The sequence below is a fragment of the Diadema setosum genome, chromosome 6 (assembly GCF_964275005.1).
Source record: "Diadema setosum chromosome 6, eeDiaSeto1, whole genome shotgun sequence".
Taxonomy (NCBI): Eukaryota; Metazoa; Echinodermata; class Echinoidea; order Diadematoida; family Diadematidae; genus Diadema; species Diadema setosum.
Window position 1 is genome coordinate 38974370 of NC_092690.1, and position 20772 is coordinate 38995141.

Genomic DNA, 20772 nt, shown 5'->3' on the forward strand with positions numbered 1-20772 from the left:
TGATATCACGCGGGAAGTCCTTATACCCAGTAGGTAGGTTGTCCGCCGTAGCGCAGCGAAGGTTGAGCAGCTCGGTCCGTGTGTATATCAGACTGGCAGGTTGTGGATCCAATTCCAAGGTCAAAGTGGTCATAAACATGGTTCCAAGGACCAGAAGTGTCACAAAAAGCGCCATGACTGTTCTTAGGGATGTGTACAACATCTTTGTCGTCCGGTTGACACGAATAAAACATAAAACCAGTTTTAAACAGACAAAATCAGTAAACAGACGAACCAGTGATGGTCGCCACTGTGCGGCGCCCGATTGAATTTCCGCTTCTAACAACATCGCAAGGATCTTTCCTTTATCCACAATAATTATGGAGGCAATTATGACTGAATTTATCTTAGCCGTATGATTCCTAACTTACTTTTCCAAAGGAACAAGCCTATAACCGTCACAGAAGTCAGTCCCATCAATACGAGCATCACTAAAGTTGCTACGAGAGCCGGCGTGGAACTCCGACCATGCGAACTTGGATCTCCTATAAGGAAGCAGTCATATAATTAGTAATAGAAACGAAAACTATGGACGAAGCTGATAAAATAGCAGTGACATAGTTATATACGTAAAAACGTGAAGCTAAGCTCAGTTTACTTTCACAAGAAGATCGATATAAAACAGCGAAAAAGGAAAATCATTTGTTCAAAAAGTTATTTGATCTCTGACAAAGTAAAACATGCACACATACACACAAAAAATAGAAATATTGTTTAATTGACAAAGGGATCCAACAATCTCCCATCTGCGCGTTATAAATCTCTAGTTCGTTTCTGACATGAATTTTAAAAATATACACTTTTTTCTCTTCTAGATATTGTTGATACGTTAACATTTTGAGTTAGATATGACAACTTGTAGAGGGGATCTTAGAGACATTTTTTTTACCGATAAAAATTGCAATTTTGTGTGCATGTGGCTAAGAACCCGGTTCGCACGGGTGGGCGCGTTGTTTAATAATAGACCATGATATCATTTACTGCAAAGTTGTGATTTCCGCTGATACTGTTATTAAAATGCATTATCGTTTTAACTTACTTTTGTGTCTCCCGCTGAACGCTCGAGTTGATAGAAATTTTCAATGTTTTGTCAACATCACTACATTTTTAAGCCCCCCCCCCCAACAAAAAAGAGCAAGATTGTAGAACATGGAATGAAAGGTCCCTGTGATAAGCTTTCAAGCAGAAGGTCTTGAATTCGAATCCTATTTCGTGCGCTCCTTCTTGTAAAAGACGCGTATTATCCACAATGTCGCTCTCAACCCAGGCGCCCAGGTGTATAGGTGTGTGACTGAATTAACGACAAATCATGGGTTGTCTTGAAAAAAGAAATGTTTGGAAACCAAATGAAATATCAGTCTATGCTTAAATTGCCTTTCAACTCAAAAATAAAATCTAAAGAAACAAAATGGTGGTAGTAATCTATCTAATTGAAATGGCAACGTAAAACCCTTACTCATCTCTCTTCGAAATAGATTGACTCGATTGCATTGTAACTATGGGACAACAAACGTGTAGTTATCTTAATCAAATATAAAACGACAGATGAAGTTTCAAGGCCTCACATGTTTTCTTGATCTGGATCACATTTATTACCTCACAACTTGGAATGATTGAAAAGCACAAACGTTTGGTTTTGACAGCTTTCAAAAACTACAATTTAATATGCTAGTTTACTCGTAAATACCTTGAGGCTCCCTTTTCAGTAAAACGGTCAGACGGGAAGTCCCTCTTACTGCTTTTCCATTCGCTTGGCATATCCAGTCCTGATCGAAATCTGATCCAGAAATCTACAGCGGCAACAAATGTTAAAATAAATCATGTTCGAAGCATAGTTTAGATTTCTACACAACATTGTTGGGTAGAGGTCACTGGTTTAATTATTTTCATCGATAAAGATGAAACCTGTCTACCGTGATTATTACATTTGCAGGCGCTGGTGAAGATAGTTCAACTATAATTATATTGGAATGTCGATAGGGAAGCTTTCTCGTGTGTGTGGTAATAGCCTACAAAAGTAATATATAACTTATCTCATTCATTAATGTGTTGTCTTTATAATTGTTATGAGATGAAAAAAGGGCTAATAAAGAATAATTGGCATAAACATACAAAGAAAGTATTGTGTAAATCCCAGTGACATGTTGCTTCTTACTTGGGTAACTCGGTACACAGATATGAGTCCCGTCTCCCAGTCCAGCGTCCTGTTGGTTTTCCCCGCTGGTAGCACTTCACCGGTGAAGGCGTCGATCCATGTCAAGTTCACTGCTGGCCGCACACCAACCACTTTGCATTTCAGCTGAATCGTTGATTCGGATGGGGCGATGTAATACACACATCTGTCAGTACCATTTTTTCGGCAATTTTCGACTGCAATCGGACTGAGCTCATCGGCAAATGCTTAAGTAACAAGAAAGGACGGATTGACATCCAGATCATTATGATTATTAACATGTGATTTGGCATTGAAAAGGTATATGAACATTTTTTAACACTTTTTTTTAAACACTTACCTATCCCTTTTCATGTAGAGCAATTTGTTTCATATGTCTACAAACATACAACCGAAAACCCAAATGATTGTTTGGCATTACAGTTCACAATCCTGTATCCTGTATACCTACCACTACAAGTGAGCTGAAGTAAGGTTTGCTATTTTCCATCTTATGATTAATGTTTAAACCAACCACTCTATTTCAGGGAAACTCACCGGTCACCCTTCAATTCACTTTGATCAACATGGTATTCAGAGGGTTATTATATAGAATAAAATCAACATTCAAATTTGGCTGAAAATTAGAATCTTATGCTATATATACCAGACCTGAATATGAACAATGATTTATTTGTTTCGAAATGATTCCTTGGGTAGAAATGATAATATTGACTATATGATAATGATATAAAAACATATATATAGCGCTCAAAACCAAAATGTATCCGAGCGCTTTACAATATCAACAAGAGAAACAGACATGTAAATCAACTACGAGTACAAATAATTCAAAAATTATAATAGGTATCATGCTCAGTGATAAAGCAATCATGATGTGACACTATAAAAGATTGAATCATCATTGAATCATTGTCATGTTAATAAGAATGCACGTCACGAGACCAACATCCACGAGTCATACAGCTCACAAGTCATACAGCCCATGAGTCATACAGCTCACAAGTCATACAGCCCGGTAGTTATACAGCCCATGAGTTCGACATCAAGTAAAATAAGCCCATGAGTTCGGCACTACGCACAAAAGGCTCACGAGACCGACACGATAGGCAAAAGAGGCTCACGAGACCGACACTAGGCAAAGAAGGCCCACGAGACCGACAGGATGAACAGCGCCTGCCCACCTTCAGACCATAGGGTGTCCAGATAATTGCATAAGGATTGAAGATATAAGATGGAAAAGGAGAATTGCTGATGGGGTACTACCCTGTCAATTGCTCTCCCTCACCCCCTGAAAGGTTCAAGATCTTTAATTGTGTTTGCGCGTGTGAGTATTTGTGAAAAAAAATTAACAAAATTCAGTAAAAGTGTGCATAATATCTTTCCCCATTAATTTCGAAAATGCCCAAACACCCTTCCACAAAATACATGCCGGTATACACCTACTTAGAAAAAAATAAAACAAAATGTTGTGGACATTCAGATCAACCAACTAGAAAAAATACCCAGCTGTAAAATGGAGTTTACAAGAATGTATAAAAAAAGGTCAATGTTGCAGTGCACACCATGCTTTTCGTGATATGGAGGGGGAGTAGTCATCTGCAAAGGTGTTGAATAGTATAACTTCACTGAAAATAAAGTAATCATCTATCATCTATAATATCAAGGTGCTGTTAAGGATTCGGAAAAAGGAGATACAGCCATGAAAACAGCTATTTTATTTCATGTAAAAATGTACCGTTTTGAGGACGAGGTATATTTCTGCGATATAAAAGGTTTTCATCCGTTGAATATCATACATTGTAGTTACAGACAAAGTTACAAATTTAACTCTAAGCCGGTGGGTATTTAATAAATAGACGGCCAGGATATCTTATAAGGCCTACTTAAGTTGTGAAGCGTGAAAGAAAAGGGGAAGAATTAGTAGTACACCCTGTCCTAGCTGCAAATAGGGAAAACTTATTTGAAATAGCACGATGGAATCTGAGATCAAACCATACACGGTTCTTGTGCTCTATCATTTTTTCATAAATCTATTTATTCATTTCTTTCTTTTTTTTGGGGGGGGGGGTCCAATGAAGACAATAAAAAACAACTTGGTAACAATGTCCCTCCTCTTAACGTGACGGAACTGCCCCCTAAAAACCACACGTATAGAAATACATACTTGATGTCGTTGATTGCATTGTGCTGTTCAATTAGTTACAATCTCTCTCTCTCTCTCTCTCGATAGCGGTAGGAAAATCACACCCGCCAGGATGTAGTTTTCCCTTCATGGAACACCCTATACAGTTACATAATATTTGTAATTAACATGTAGATGGTGCTGTTCATCCTGTTGATCTCGTGAGCCTTCTTTGCCTAGTGTCAGTGTCGGTCTTGTGAGCCTTATTGCACACTGCTTGGCTAGTGAGCCTTATTGCGTAGTGTCAAACTCATGGGGTGTATGGCTCGTGAGCTGTACAACTCATGGGCTGTATGACTCATGTACCTATTTTTGATGTCGGTCTCATGGACCGTATGACTCGTGGGTGGCGGTCTCGTGGTATGACCCCATTGATAATTCCCATTCGTCATATCATACAGATTGCACGTAAGAACTTACCAACAACGTCAACGAACGTCGAGTTGATGAGAAGTCTACCGGTTGCTAGGTCTGACACAACACAAAAATATTTTCCACTATCTCTTATTCTTGTTGAGCTGATGACAAGAGAGTGGTCGTCGGATATGTTATACCAACCCTGGTCGTACCCAGGACCTTTTCGCTCTCCTATCTCATAGTACAGGTCAAGTACCACAAGCCTGTCTGCGTCCGTGTAGGTATCCCCTTTTAGCCAGTAGACTGCGTAAACTGCCCCCTCATATCGACACCTGAGAATCGCCTGGTCACCGTACGCCACAACACGTCTTTTATCCGTGATGACTGGTGGATCTGAGTAAGAATAGGATTAATGTGCGTCCGCAAGAGATGTTTAAGGAGTATCATTAGTCCATGTTTATTTTCCAACTATGAGTATGGTGTCCCTATATCAGCACGCTGCACATCGATATTTGAAGCAAACTGTCATGATCTCAATCGATGTCATATAACAGCAACATTGGTGAAGGTAGGCAGAGGTTAAGAGGTTACTTGAAAACAGGTTTTTTTACATCAAGACAGAGACGTTGGGAGTTTTGGATTGCTGACATTACTCTATTTATACATATGAATTCTATTCAAAATTAATCTACATTACTGAGAAAAAAAAAAAATAGCCAGACTACCACTACGGGAAAATTGTCTCGCTGTCTTTAAATGTTATCAAACACTTTAATGTTATATATCATTTCATTTCACAACAAAAATTATATTATGTATTGTAGTCAACAATTGATTGTATTTAGTAGTTAATAAAAGGTGAATGTGATATCAGAACAATGAATTGTATTGAGCCACACGGGTGGATTTTAGGCCCACTATATTTGTGACCCTGCACCTCAAAACAAACAAAAAGTCGCCAGAGACATGAATTTTTAGTAAAGACCATATTCTGAAAGGGCAGAATTTAAGCTTTAAAATGATGTATAACTCAAATCAAATGGACTCTCTTAACCTATCTAAATATTGGAAAAAAAGCACAAACTCAGGAAAAGTGTGAACTGAGAAAAGAGGCTCTGAAGTACAGTGTCTATTCAAGCGCTTAATCTTTACCAAACCGTGCTGGCTGTGCGATGAATGGGACAAAAAACAGGAAGTAAACCACCAGAGTAACAACAATGAAGGGATTATTAGATTAAGGTGAAATTAAGCATGCCTCATGAAAACATTCTGTCCATAATTAATGCCAACTTTCAAAGCAGTAGCACGATCCTTTCGAAAGTTATTAGAGTTGAAAGTGAAGAGTGTGGACAAGGTTTTTCAGAAATGAAAAAGGGATTCTAAAGACATACCTAATCACACTATTCTACCAAAAATGTTCGAGATAAACTGCTAAAAAAACACACTTTCCTGCCTGTTTTATGATACCATTTTTTTGCATAATGTAAAAGAAGATCCGCTCTTTCAGAAAATATGAAAAAGTCAAGTTCGGCTAGGTTGACCCATTTCACCTATTTTCAGTCCTCACGCAAAATCAGTGTGTGCAACTTTATGTTCGTTTTGAGGTGCACGGTCACATTTATCAACGATTTAATTGCCGTTGTCAACTCAACACGTAAGTTATATCTTATTTGCAGATGACAACATAGTATTTTGTAAGAGCTTAGATCCAAATAAATTATTTGAAATTGTTAATAGTCGGTTGCATAATATTTCGTTTAGTGATCGGATGGAAACTGATGAGTTGATTTAGAATGTAGATAAAAATCATTAGGCCTATATTTCTTTTAGTACGCGAATTATAACAGACCATAATCTGCAACTATATCTTAAGAATATGACATTTATAGGGTTGTAAGTACAAAATTTCGGGGAGTCTTTAAGATGAAAGAATATCCTAGAATTATCGTAGTGATGAAATAACCAGTATTATAAAGTATAGAGAGTATGTACGCCCATGATTTTTCGTCATGACTTCTACTCAAACACTGATCAAGTCATTGCTTATTCACGTCGATGTAGGGCAATTTGTCAATCACTTGCAATGAAAAACATCTCGACGGAAGAATTTCATGAATTTCAAAAAGAATAGAGAGGTTTTGAATACTTGTACATTACAGCATCTTCCTAAAAATGTTTTTAATATGTTATATCATGCTTTGATTCACCACATATTAATTATTGTAATATTGTATGGGGTCTTATCTCTACTAAGAATATTAGATCGCATATAAAGTTTCAAAGACAAGGAGTAATCGTTTTTTATGCAAACTTTGTAAACTAAAGATGAAAGTGGAAACAATATTGTAATAATAACATGACTTCTGACAATTTCCATATCTCGATATTTTACTAAGGGATAAAAATACACGATGGACGTATGTAAGATGAAAATATTAGGCTTTTCACTTTTTGTAAAAAACATTGTCTAAACGTGTGCATATCCAACTGATCTCTTTAAAATATTTTTTACTTAGTTTGGTCGAATTAATTCCATTCTTGCATTGTAGTGTGGATGTGGACAATAATTCACTCTTAAAGATTAATTACCGAATACCGTCACATCTGAATAATTCCTGTACAGGACTCCTGTTTCGTCATCATACACCTCACAGAAGTATCTCCCAGAGTCTTCCGATCGTGCGGTAGTAAAGATGAGGGAATAATTTGAGGCGACTGTGAACTCCCCATCTTCAAAACCTGGACCGCTGATTTCTCCATTGTTGTAAAAGGTATCCAATATGACAACAGTGGTGGCAGTGTCGATTGTGTCTCCTTTCTTCCAGAAGACTACGGATACCTTCCGGGTCACCGAGCATGGCACCGATCCGGGCAAACCTTGTTGTAGTTTCACTTCTGGTTCAGTGGTAACCACAATTTCCTCGACTGGGTATGCAACTGTATAAGTTTGATGAATAATAAGAAGCACAAAAGATGGGTAACACTGGGATTTGACGAGATATTCAACAACTGCTCTCGATCTACCTGCAGGCTTGATATAGCACACACACACACACACAAAAACACCCCACAGCTATATACATTGTATCATTAAGCATAATAATAGACATTTGTTAATCAATACGACAGTCTGCCATCTTATTCAATTTCATAATGCTTATTTTTACATTGTTGTGTAGTTTGTTACAGTTGAAATGACTGCACTTCACAATATTTTGATGTTAAATTCTGAGCAATTCAACAACTACTGCTAATCCCATTTGCCATAAACAGTGCATAACACATAAATATATAAACATTCAATAAATGGTAGAAAAAGACCTGTGAGCTCGACACGAGGTAAATAAAGGTCCACTATATAGCTCAATACTATAGGCATGGAAAGTTCCACGATTCCGACACTATACAAATACTGTATTTTAAATCCACAATGTAATGTCGAGCTCGTAAGAGTTTTTGGCTAGTGTCAAACTCGGGGAACTAATCATTATTTTGCCTAGTGTCATGAGACTTAAACTTCCAGTGTGTATAGTGTGTAGCTCGTGAACTGTGGAGCACTTTGGGCCTATATTTCACTTTATGCCAAGCTCTTGGACTGTGTTCACTTCAGAAAAGTGACCGGCTAGTGGACTATATAACTCGTTAGTGTTATAGAATAGGGAGAAATAGCAAGGAAAAGGAATAAGATAATCACCTGAATTTAGCCATGTTTATTATTTTATGCAGGCGGGTTCAAAGACCGAATGTGCAACTGATTCTTATTTCTGATTTCTTAATAGGTTAGAATCCCTAAGAAAAAGAACTATCAAACAGTGCTGCAATTAAATTAATTGCATTAGTGCAAAGGTGATTTAAGGTGCAGTGTGCAAGTGCAGCTTTGTTTTTTGTATGCTTTCTAGAAAAAAAATCTGTAGATTATCTTGCATATAGGAAAATAATGTACATAATGTTTAAGTAAGCATATCGTGTATGGACACGAGTCATGTAATGTAAATCAAAATCAAAATCAAAATGATATGACACATCAGAAAATACGACTATCCAAAGGAAATAAAGCAGGAAACTTTAAAACTCTGTCATGGAATAACAGAGAAATTCGGCAATCACTATACATCGTACAATGATTGTAAATGTCTTTTCATTTACCTTTAGTGAGAATCGACTAGAAGATATTTCTAACACATTTTCTAATGTCATATAGGTTTATGTGTTATACATGTACTAACAATTTTGGATTTGAAGGGGGATTCTGGCATTAACCTTTTTTATAAGTGAATACTGCTATTAAAAGTATAAAAAAATCAAAAGATTAAGTCAGGTAAGATGTTTGTTTATATATTTACATATAAAAACTGCAACTCGAAAAAAAAGTTATGCCAGTCACTTTTAACGTTTTCAGCTTATGAGACAATGGATCCGTATTGGCAAAAGATGTTCCTCTACAAATGCGGATTGCTCATTATTTGTAATAATTGCAAAATAGGATTAATGTTAGTTTTATCACAATTAGCCCAAAGAATGTTGCGATTAGATATAAATAGTAATACCATAACATTATCTAACAGAATGTAGTGCTTAAAGGAATGATATAGTATTGGTGGAGATGAGAATTGGGCTTTTAACATTTTGCGCATGGGCGTCACCAGGGGGGGGGGGTGCGTTGGGTGCGAACGCACCCCCCTTCAGACCCTAAAAAAAAAAAAAAAAAAAAAAAAAAAAATTCAGTCTGCGAGCGACCTCAACGCCGGACCCTAAATAATTATTATTTTCTATCTGTTTCTTTTTTTTTTTTAATTTTGCATCGGGGACAAAGAAAAAAAAAAACAAAAAAAAAATCGTGGGCAAAAGCAATTCGCACCCCTGGTTCTGGCAGCACTGATTTAATACATATTTACTAGTACAAGTGTATTCTATACAGTGTTTACTATTTAGATAGATTTTGGACATCCTTCCCATGCTTGGTCACTTCGACGCCACCTCGCTGGTCATACCTCCCCCAGTCATGAACATAAACGACACCCTTGACTACCAGTGACGGATCCAGGGGGAGGGGCGCACCGTAATGCCATTCTCCTGAAGTTGCTGCCAGTAATTGCCGGCAGTTCCATCGGGTGCGCCCCCCCCCCCCCCCTTTACTGCAAAAAAAAAAAAATAAATAAAAAAATATAGCTACAAACGGCAGTTTTTGGACTGTAAAATGTCACAATTTTCAAGCTCGCTCGCATTTAATCTTTATGCAATTCCCCTGATTGTCTGCAGTTGCGCCCGGTGCGCCCCCTCCCTTAATTTCCAAAGCGAAAAAATATGGCTAAGAACGGCAGTTTTTGGACTGTAAAATGTAAAATTTTCAAGCTCGCTCTCTTCTCTCGCTCGCATTGAATCGTTATGCAATTCACCTGATGTTGCTGCCAGTAACTGCCAGCAGTTCCGCCCGGTGCGCCCCCCTCCCTTGATTTCCAAAGCGAAAAAATATCGCTAAGAACTGCAGCTTTTGGACTGTAAAATGTAAAATTTTCAAGCTCGCTCGCTCCGCTCGCTCGCATGTAATCGTTATGCTCTCCTGATATTGCTGCCAGTAATTGCTAGGAGTTGCGCCCGATGCGCCCCCCTTAAATTCCAAAGCGAAAAAATATAGCAACAAACGGCAGTTTTTTTTTGTTTTTTTTTTACTGTACAAAATGTCAAAATATTCAAGCTCGCTCGCATTTAATTATTATGCCTTTCTTCTGGTGTTGCTGCCAGTAATTGCCGGCAGTTGCGCCCGGTGCGCCCTCCCCCCTTTATTACCCCCCCCCCCCCCTTTATAATCTACATCACACTGCTTAACTTTAGACAAGTGGGACTGTTTCAAGTCGATGAAACAAGCAAAACATGCATCAAATCCCCCCTCGCTCTCTCCGCTTGCTCGGGCTCGGTCGCATTCATGACATCAGTGTAAGAATCAATACAAGAAGTTTATTGAAATGATATAGTTTATAGGCACATTGTTCAACAACAAATTCCATCAAAATGTACTGCTACCTTAAACAAGTGGGACTGTTTCAAGTCGATAAAAACACGCCAAAAAAAAAATGCAAAAAGTTCTCACCGTGGGAGGGGGGGGGGGGGAAACAACAGCCACCTCCACACCCTCCCCCCCCCCGCTCTCTCCCTCGCATACTAACCCCCCCCCCCCCAAAAAAAAAAAAACAAAAAAAAAACAACAAAACAAAACAAAAAAAAACAAACCAACAACAAACAAACAAACACAAAAACAAACAAACAAACAAACAAAGAAAACAAAAAGAAATGAAATCCTAGGTACGCCGGCGCCCTTTCCCCGCTTGGTTTCCCTCAACAACAGTAAAAGTCTAGTGATTGAGAGCTTCCTATATTCCAAATGTCTGTCCAACGAAAAAAAAAATATATATATATATCGTTACATTAGGTTCAAAACGCACCCCCCTTGAAAAAAAGCTGATGACGCCCCTGTTGCGAGATACCAAGAAAACGCTTATGAAATGATAACAGAGCATACCGTTTTAAGAGGAATTCAAGTTTATTTGATGATGGTTTGAAATGACTGAATCATCCAAAAACAAAGTAAAACCAAGCGATCGTAATAAAGTGTGGGTCCCACACTGTAGAATCGCTCCTTTTTGGATATCTCAGTCATTTCAAAACCAAATTTCATCAAATAAACGTTGGATTCCTCATATCTATAGAATTACATTCTCTTTCATATTTCATAAGAGGTTTCTCATTATCTCACAAAAAAAAAAATGCTAGAAACCTGAAATTAAGTCTCAACCAAAACTATACGATCCTTTTAAGGATAGAATAAACTTCAGTTAGAGATGATTCCGACACCTAACGATTAATAAACGTGTAGGAGCATTACAGCTGAAATTCTCATCAATGACTACGCAAAAAAAAAAACCAACACGGAATATTGTTTCTGTTGAATAAATAACTCGTGAATTTTAATGTTTACAGGAGTACCAACCGATCTAATGTTATAATGCGTGACATGTAAAAAATTAGTTAAACCTATATTCAGGGATAATCTATTTCACCTAAACCATTCAGAAACTTTCGGTAATTCCAGATATACTGTATTAAATGATATTTCCGAGTTATTTTCTGATTGATCATAATGTTCGTGTAATCAGCAAAACAAACTAAATGATAATAGAGGTGACGCATTAGATATATCATTGACGTACAATAGAAGAAGAAGAGGCCCAAAAATTGAGCCTTGTGGAACTCCGCTACTAATTGAGAGAAATCGTGATTCTGTGCCATTAAATGTTACACAAATCAGTATATTGTTTTCTATCTGAAAGATAATCTTGAAAGCATGAAATCTCATTACCACTAGTATATTTTGCACGTACCTGAGAGTGATAAGACTGCTGCTAGTAGAGCTACAACGTCGAACAATCGAAGCATGTTGATTTACAGGTCCATGCCGTACTCCTGTCACAAGTGGATTTAAAGAGTTCTGATATCTTCAACGGAACATTTAAAGGTATTGTTTACCATTTGGAGCTGTGACATAAGAAATGATTGAGATATCACATTCGAAGCGTATAATGTATAAAGGTCAGTTGTATCTCACACATCCTACCATTGACCAAATGAAAAAAAAAATCGTAATAAAGCTTAAAATACAATGAGGTATCACTGTTTTACTGTTAAACCATAACTGCAGACGGTTTAGTTTCGAAACATGTTTATCATAACTGTTGTTCACATTTTGTATATATTTACCAACATTTAACATATAGCTGGGTTTTTGTTCATCGCAAAGGTAAATAATGCCTTAAAACTCAGGACACAAATGGAATCATTCTTGTAATTTGATTATTTCTATATCTATTTAGTCATTTATTTATCGATCTATCTCTGTATTTACTTATATCTTTTCTCTATCTCTGTAATTACTTATCCCATCATTCAATTGTGTATTTATTCATTTTATTTGTGATTCTTTCCTTATCTTTTCCACCAAACCATTTTTTTTTTTTTTTGGTGTGTTGGATCCTACCAATATGAATAGTACAATCATATCCTTTCCTGGCATGGAACTGTGCCTTCTAGATTTGAATAGGGGCCCGACTGTTGTTCGTCTCATGTTATTCTGGAATAGGCACTCGTATAGCAATATTGTAGCATTATTGTCACTCTTATCATAAAGCTTAACAATAATGTTGTTATTCATAGACACACATAGATCAATAGCCTTTTGAATTATTAATGTACTGATGAATGAATATTTCTATGCTATAAAGGTCTTGTCAACGTATATATTTCACGTACTTTCCCTGTTTGCTGTCAGGCTGTCGTGAATTGCACAGTCATTTATGTAGTAATTATGGTTGTTATATGTCCCTACTGTAGATTTGACTAAGGGTCAAGACCTGGAAGTTCATTATTAAAAGCTAAAATTTAGTTCCAAGAAAGGCTAGTGTTATTCATTTCCACCAAAAAAAAAGGAGATAAACGCAATTTTCAAAGTTCTAAAATGTCATCATCAAATAGAAATAAACCATCTTTTAACAATTCTGTACATAAACTTATGTAAGGTATTATCAGAATGATCCAAGGATTTTGCTCATTTTCTTTGTTTCACAGCAGAATCGGACATGAAAAAACTGCAGATAAGGAAGTTGAAATTTTGCATTTGATATCTTTAGATATTGATTTTATATTGTACTGTGTATAACATACTAAAGGAAAATGACAATAGTATACATTCCTTTTTATCCAATGTTGCCTCATAACAATTTACGAGAAAAGAGTTAGTGAAAACATGATTTGTTGATTATGTCCAGTTACTACACTTCATTTCGGAAAACAATATGAATAGAATAACATCACAACATCCTGAGCATAATCAGTGTTATGGCTGGCCTAAAGATCCCAGTGATGAAGAGGAGTCGATGTTGTTGACGAAATTGTGCATGATATACAGTACATACTTCTGAAGTAAATCTAAAAGTATTCAGTGTCAGTAAACAGTGATACAGATTCTCACGTCTCTAATACAAGGAAATGGCAGATAAATTCGTAGTAGATGTATACTATGAAGGTTGATGACTATACAGTCATGACTACAAGAAATAGTACATGAATAAACGCAGAAGGCAATATGTCTCACCTGTTTCTGGAAACCTATTCGATGTACACAACTGCAGCAACGAAAAAGGTTGATTAGTCTCCAGCAGTCTTTGATAGGTTGAAAAATGTGGGATAATATACCAGTTGAGGATTCAACTCATATACTGCTCTCATTCTCAGTAGCTCAAAACAGATGTGACTTTCATGGGATAATTGATAAGCTATTGTACAGTTTGAAGCCGGATAGTGTAGATTAAACTTGTACGAGCATGATAACATGAACCCCAAAGTCTATCTCTGTGGTGGTATCGTCATGTTGTATTTTTCCCATTATAGTGGCGTTATTATGATATTCATGGTGATTCATATTTTCATGTTGACTTTGTGTCTATGTAAGTGTTTGCTCAAATAATCTTTGTACCTTGGCCTTTCACCAACATAGACAGACACTTCTTCTATAGGCCTATCCAGGGAGGCGAGACTCCCTGGCCTATCCATGTCAAAGTGCACGTGCACTGAATTACCTATAAATATGACCCTGCACCACAAAACCAATAAAAGGTCGCCAGACATGGCTTTTTAGTGAGGGGCAGAGTCTGACAGAATAGACTCTAAGCTTTTGAATGATGTATAACTAAATTCAAATAGATTCTACTAACCTATATAGATATTCGAAAGAAAGCCCACACTCTGGAAAAGTTTGAACTGAGAAAAGAGGAAGTACAAGGTGTATTCAAGTGCTATGGAAAGTCGCGCTATCTGTGCCACGAATGGAACAAAAAACATGATGTTAACTACTGTAGCAGCAACAATAAAGGGATATCAGATTAAGCTGAAATTGAGAAGGCTCTATTAACACATTTTGTCCATGATAAATGTAAAATTTCAAAGCAGTAGCATCATCTTTTCAAAAGTTATTAGAGTTGAAAGTGAAGAGTGAAAAATCTGATCACACTACTCTACCAAAAAAAAAGAGGTTGTAGAAAAACTGCTGAAAACCCACTTTCCAATTCAATTTATGATCCCAAACTCAAGAATAATGTAGATGAATAGCTCTTTCAGGAAATATGAAAAACTCGGAATGGACTTGGTTGACAAGTTTCACCTTTCTCGAGTCCTCATTTAAAATCAAGGGGTGCGACTTTTTGTTTGTTTTGTGATACACGGTCACAAGTAGTAATGTTCCACAAAAAAAAGATTTATTTACTCTCAGTCTGTTAGTATTAATACAAAGTGAATCAACATTCACGTTATCTGAGGTCCATGGTAGCAAAGCACATTTTAATTTCGTAATTTCGTAGTTTACGATATCGGTTCATTGAAATCATGAAACGTCTTGCGTTATCGTCCAAAAAATATAATTTGCCGAGGGGTGTTTCACGTTTATCAAAGTAAACTTCAAAATGAAAAGATGACAATAGGTTTATTTGCATAGTTCTCTAGTCATATGATTTCAATTCTATTTCTTCATTTCCATGTACTGTATTCTGCAACTATGAACGAAAATTAATTTAATGAAGTAAAATTAATATTCAATATATTATAATTCAAAGGGTATATTTTGACACGTATAGCATAAGACATGCAGACTTATTAAAATGCATGATCAGGAAAAACTGTACATTTTTCCTTGTACAATGTTGATGGGGTTGAACCGGTTGACATGAAGAGCAAATAGCCTGAAAGCGTGACAACCCTGAAATAAATTTGTGATTTGTAGCTGTCTATCTAACAAGATGTAGAGGAGCACGTGCTCTAGAAGGGGTGGGGGAGCCATAAAAGAATGATTTACAAATATTGTCGTAAGGTTATAACCAACAGTACAATTGCATGATATATATATATATATATATATATATATATATATATATATATATATATAATGTGACGAACTCGCGTTTGGTGATTGATTGTGAGTGTATTTGACTGTGTGTACAAATGCCTCCGCGAGCCGTATCAGGATGGCCGAGTAGGCGGGGTTCATTTTGTTGCAGTTTACAACGATCCCTTCAGTTATAAAAAGTATTAGTCTGTGTCTGTTAACTACCCATGTAATATGTTGTACCAGAAGCAGCTTACCAACACAAGCGGCATATATCCATCCCATTTGATGCATATGTAGGTCAGTTGAATAAAAAACCTCCTACCAAATGAACATTTGTATTAAGCCTAAAATATAAGGAGAAATCACTATTTTACCATTAGATCATAACTGCAGAAGGTTTACTTTAGAAGCATCTTTGTCTTAACTATGGTAACAACATGTAACAATGCCTAACATCGATTATACTGATTCAAATTTTAATGTTAGTTTCTATCCTTTAATCACATTTTAGACCTATTTTAAAGCATTAAAGCTAGATTCTTGTTTCATTGGAAAAGGTTAATAATGCCTTTAAACTCGGAACACAAAGGGAATCATTCTTGTAATTTATCTATTCATTTATTCATTTATTTATTTTATCCATCTATCTATTAACATATCTTTCTCTTTACTAACCCCATTATTCAGTATTTATTCATTTATTCGTGATTCTTTCCTTATTTATCAATAATATTCTACCTAGATCTTTATGAGTTGGATCCTACTAATACAAATGGTACAATCATTTCCTTTCCTGGCATGGAACTGTGTCTTCTAGATATGAATAGGGGCCTGAAGGTTGGTTACGGAATCTATTTCATTTTCGGTTCAACGAACCATCGGAATTACGAACCCTATTTCATTTTCGGATTAACGAACCTTCGGAATAACGAACCTTCGGAATAACGAGCAACACCCGAAAATTTATTTCCACCATTGAAATGAGCTGTATATACATATCCAAAGGCTCCAAGAAGAAACTTCATCGGGTACAGGCGATAATGTAGAACCCTACTAGATCGGATTGAGCTTTTTGCTCATAATTTCATATATTTCACTCCAAGAAGTCTATTGTTTCACTCTTTTTGTGCCATGGGTCTCGTGCACACGTTGTACACAAAACAAACTATGGCCTACCTAAAGAAAACAGGAATAACTGTGGCTTTTTGATTCGAAAAAATGAAGGGTTTGAATGCAAAAAAAAAGTAGATAAACTCCATTTCAAAGTTCTTACGTTTTTACGTATCTAAAAAAAATGTAAGGTATTTTCAGAGATGAATTCTTGCACTTGATATCTTTAGATAAAGATTTAATATTGTGCAGCGCCAAACATACAAGAGGAAAAGGACTTTTATACAATCTTTTTAATTCAACGTTGCCTTTTAACAATTATCGATAAAAGAGTAAGTGAAAGCACGAATGTATTATCTACAGTTACTGCACTCACATGTCAGGAACTAACATGAAGAGAATGAAAACACAACAAAATACTGAGCATGAGTAATATTATGGCTGGCCTAAAGATCCCAGTGATGAAGAGGAGTTGATGTTGTTAATGAAATTGTGCATGATATACATACTTCTGAAGTAGATCGAAAGTATTCAAATTGAGGAACAAGTGATACAGATTCTCACGTCTCTACTACAAGGAAATGGCAGATAAATTCGTAGTAGATGTATACTGTGAAGGCTGATGACTACAGTCATGACTACAAGAAATATAAAGTACAAGAATAAAAGCAGAAGGCAATATGTCTCACCTGTTTCTGGAAAACTATTCGATGTACACAACTGCAGCAACGGAAATGCTTTATTAGTGTCCAACAGTATTCGATCCTTTGAAAAATGTGGGATAATATACCGGTTGAGGATTCAACTCGTATTCTGCTCTCATTCTCAGTAGCTCAAAACAGATGTGACTTCCATGGGATAATTGATAAGCTATTGTACAGTTTGAAGCCGGATAGAGTTGTTGTAGATTAAACCTGTACGAGCATGACAACATGAATTCCAAAGTTTATCTCTGTGTTGGTATCGTGGAATGGATGTCGTGTGTTTCCCATAAAAATATATATTGACTTTATTATAGATATTCATGGCTATCTCACAGTGATTATGTGTTTATGTAAGTGTTTGCTCAAATAATCTTTGTACCTTGGTCTCACACCAACATAGACAGACACTTCTACTATATCCATCATGTCCATGGCAAGGTACACGTGCACTGAATTACCTATAAATAGCTAGTAATGGTCCACACAAAGATTTCTTTACTCTCAGTCTGTCAGTATTAGTACAAAGTGAATTATCATTCACGTTATCTGAGGTCCATGGAGGCAAAGCACATTTTAATTTCGTAGTTCACGATATCACTTTATTGAAATCATGAAACGTCTTGCTAATGTTCATAAGTATGGTTTGCCGAGGGGTGTTCACGTTTATCAAAGCAAACTTCAAAATGAAAAGATGACAATAGGTTTCTTTGTTTAGTTCCCTATATATTCATATAATTTCAATTCTATTTCTTCATTATCATGTACTGTTTTCTGCAGCCATTTCATGAACGAAAATTCATTTCCTGAAGGAAACTTTATGCTCAATATAAGATGAAACAAATAACAATATTTTGACATTGATGTACAACATAAGACTTGCAGACTTATTAATATGGATGATCAGTGCATACTTTACATTTTCCTTGTGCAATGTTTGCTGGGGTTGAACGGGTTGACATGAAAAGCAAATAGCCTGAAAGCGTGACAACCCTGAAATAAATTTGTGATCTGTAGCTGCCTAACAAGATGTAGAGGAGCACGTGCTATGGAAGTTGGAGTCGGGGTGGGGTGGAGGGAGCTATAAAAGAATATTTTACAAACCCGTTGAACGGGTTGACATGAAAAGCAAATAGCCTGAAAGCGTGACAACCCTGAAATAAATTTGTGATCTGTAGCTGCCTAACAAGATGTAGAGGAGCACGTGCTATGGAAGTTGGAGTCGGGGTGGGGTGGAGGGAGCTATAAAAGAATATTTTACAAATATTTGCATAAAGTTAACAAAAAGTGCATTTGCGAGAAATCTCTCTCTATATATATATATTGTGACAAACTCGCGTTTTGTGATTGATTGTAGGTGCATTTGACTGTCTGTACAAATGCCTCCGCTAGCTGTGTCAGGATGGCAGAGTAGGCGGGGTTCGTTTTGTTGCTGGTGACAACGATCCCTTTAATTATTAAAACGACTATTATAGTCTGTGTCTATGAACTTCCCATGTAATAATAATATTATGCTGTATCAGAAGCAGCTCACCAACACAAGCGGCACACACTACTTTAGTATACCAGGTTCACCATCACTTAGATTATGTCTCTCCCAAGCGTCACTTTTAAATGGTGTTTGAATTGGTACATCTAATTCTGTTATCAACTCAGTCATGCTAACGTGGTACACCTTTCACAACCATGTGGTGGCACAAGTATCGTTGGTGGGCACGGGGTAAAGTGCTATATCGCACCTTACTACCTTCTCCCACTTCCTCCGGCGTCGACTGGAACTGGGATCATGGGCGCGGGGGGTAGGTGACGTATCACATTGCCACTACTCCCATATCCTCAGGCGATAGGATCATGGGCACGGGGTATATGCGATAAGTCGCACTGCCAACCACTCCCAAATCCTTAGGTGACAACTTATCGACAACCACCAAGTTACCACAATAACCGTTTAAACTCGTAATACAGTGATACACTACCACATTAAAACGATTGTCCATCGCCCCGATAGTGCGGACTTTCTATGCTACAAGCACAATCGATTATAAGAAATTGTGATCGATATGGTAAAACCAAATCGGTTCCTCGGAATTTAGTTACATGGCTACACTCCCCATGCAGGCTTCGTCCCCAGAGCCGAACACATGAAGAAACAAAAATAGCAACAAAATGTACCACTACAGGAAGTGGTACGCTTGTTTTGTCGCAAACCTTAACGTACCGTCGATAACAACGTTATGAGACAAATACATTCTTTAGTTCGAAGCTGTCCGACTGTCATAGACTTATTGGATTATTGACTTACAGGCCAACACGAGGGATGTCGCATGTCACCCTGGCATGGTGTGCCAGAATGACTCCGAAGACGAGGAGAACAGACGCGCCTCAAAGGAGAGCGACTCCTCGATTGGAGTACAGTATCAGGTGGCCTTCCCAGTGACCGAGAATGGCGCGCTGACGTTGACACATTTTGGAAGTGTAGCCTTCCGTTCTAGATCTGCTGGGCTTGTAGAAAACACCTCGGAGTAGTCTCTCTAAAGCTTGTAAGCCGATGAATTGTTCTCTGGGGAAATCTCTGTCATTCTGCATTGACAGAACTCCTTTAGATGTAAGATGCCCCTTCGTCGAGAGGCCTGGTCTCCATGTCGTCCTCAGCAATGCTGGTGAGGTTGGCTACCACTGTCCCTTTTGTTAACGTCAGTGTTGTCGGTGCTGTACATTTCTGTCTCTTTTGGTTTATGCATGGAAGAGAAACCCATGGAGTATGCAGCTGCATGTTCTGGAAGTCCAGCGTAGTTTGCAGACCAATTAACAAATCGAGACCAAAGATTCCATTTGCTATAATGTCAGCTACAACCAAGTCCACTTGGCACAAGTAGGAGCCAAGCTGTAGTTCCATGATGGTTGCGTGCCCTTTTGTTTCCAGCTGTGATCGGTCTGCCTTACGAACAATGCTTGTCACTGTTTCAAGTGGTGGTTTTCTCTCGGGTCTCATTCAGAAGTAAATTCCTTCTGAGATGTATGACTGCGATGCACCAATGTCTATCAGAAACGTCACCTCCTGGCCATTCACATTCAGTTTCACGTGCAGTCTCTTCTGGAACGTGGATGACAGAAGTGAAGTTCCGGAACTAGGTGCTGGCTGTTTAGGTGGTTCGGGCACCTCTCTGGCTGGTGTGCACCCGACGTTTGGAGGAATCGTATCCACCTTGGATGTGTCCATCGTATTGTCAGAAGGCTGGTTGTCATCTTCTTTCTGTGCTCTTTTAGGGAGTGCATCAGT

General features: G+C 37.4%; 1 protein-coding gene across 1 annotated transcript; it reads right to left on the reverse strand.

Annotated features, from left to right (window-relative positions):
• Positions 1-479: 479 nt before the first annotated feature.
• Positions 480-12185, reverse strand: LOC140229787 (uncharacterized). The gene is made up of 5 exons (XM_072310020.1): positions 12131-12185; positions 7344-7691; positions 4818-5147; positions 2195-2439; positions 480-524 (listed from the first exon to the last, which is right to left on the reverse strand). Exons 1-5 carry the CDS (start codon positions 12183-12185, stop codon positions 480-482), a joined length of 1023 nt encoding a protein of 340 aa, XP_072166121.1.
• Between the last annotated feature and the right edge of the window lie 8587 nt (positions 12186-20772).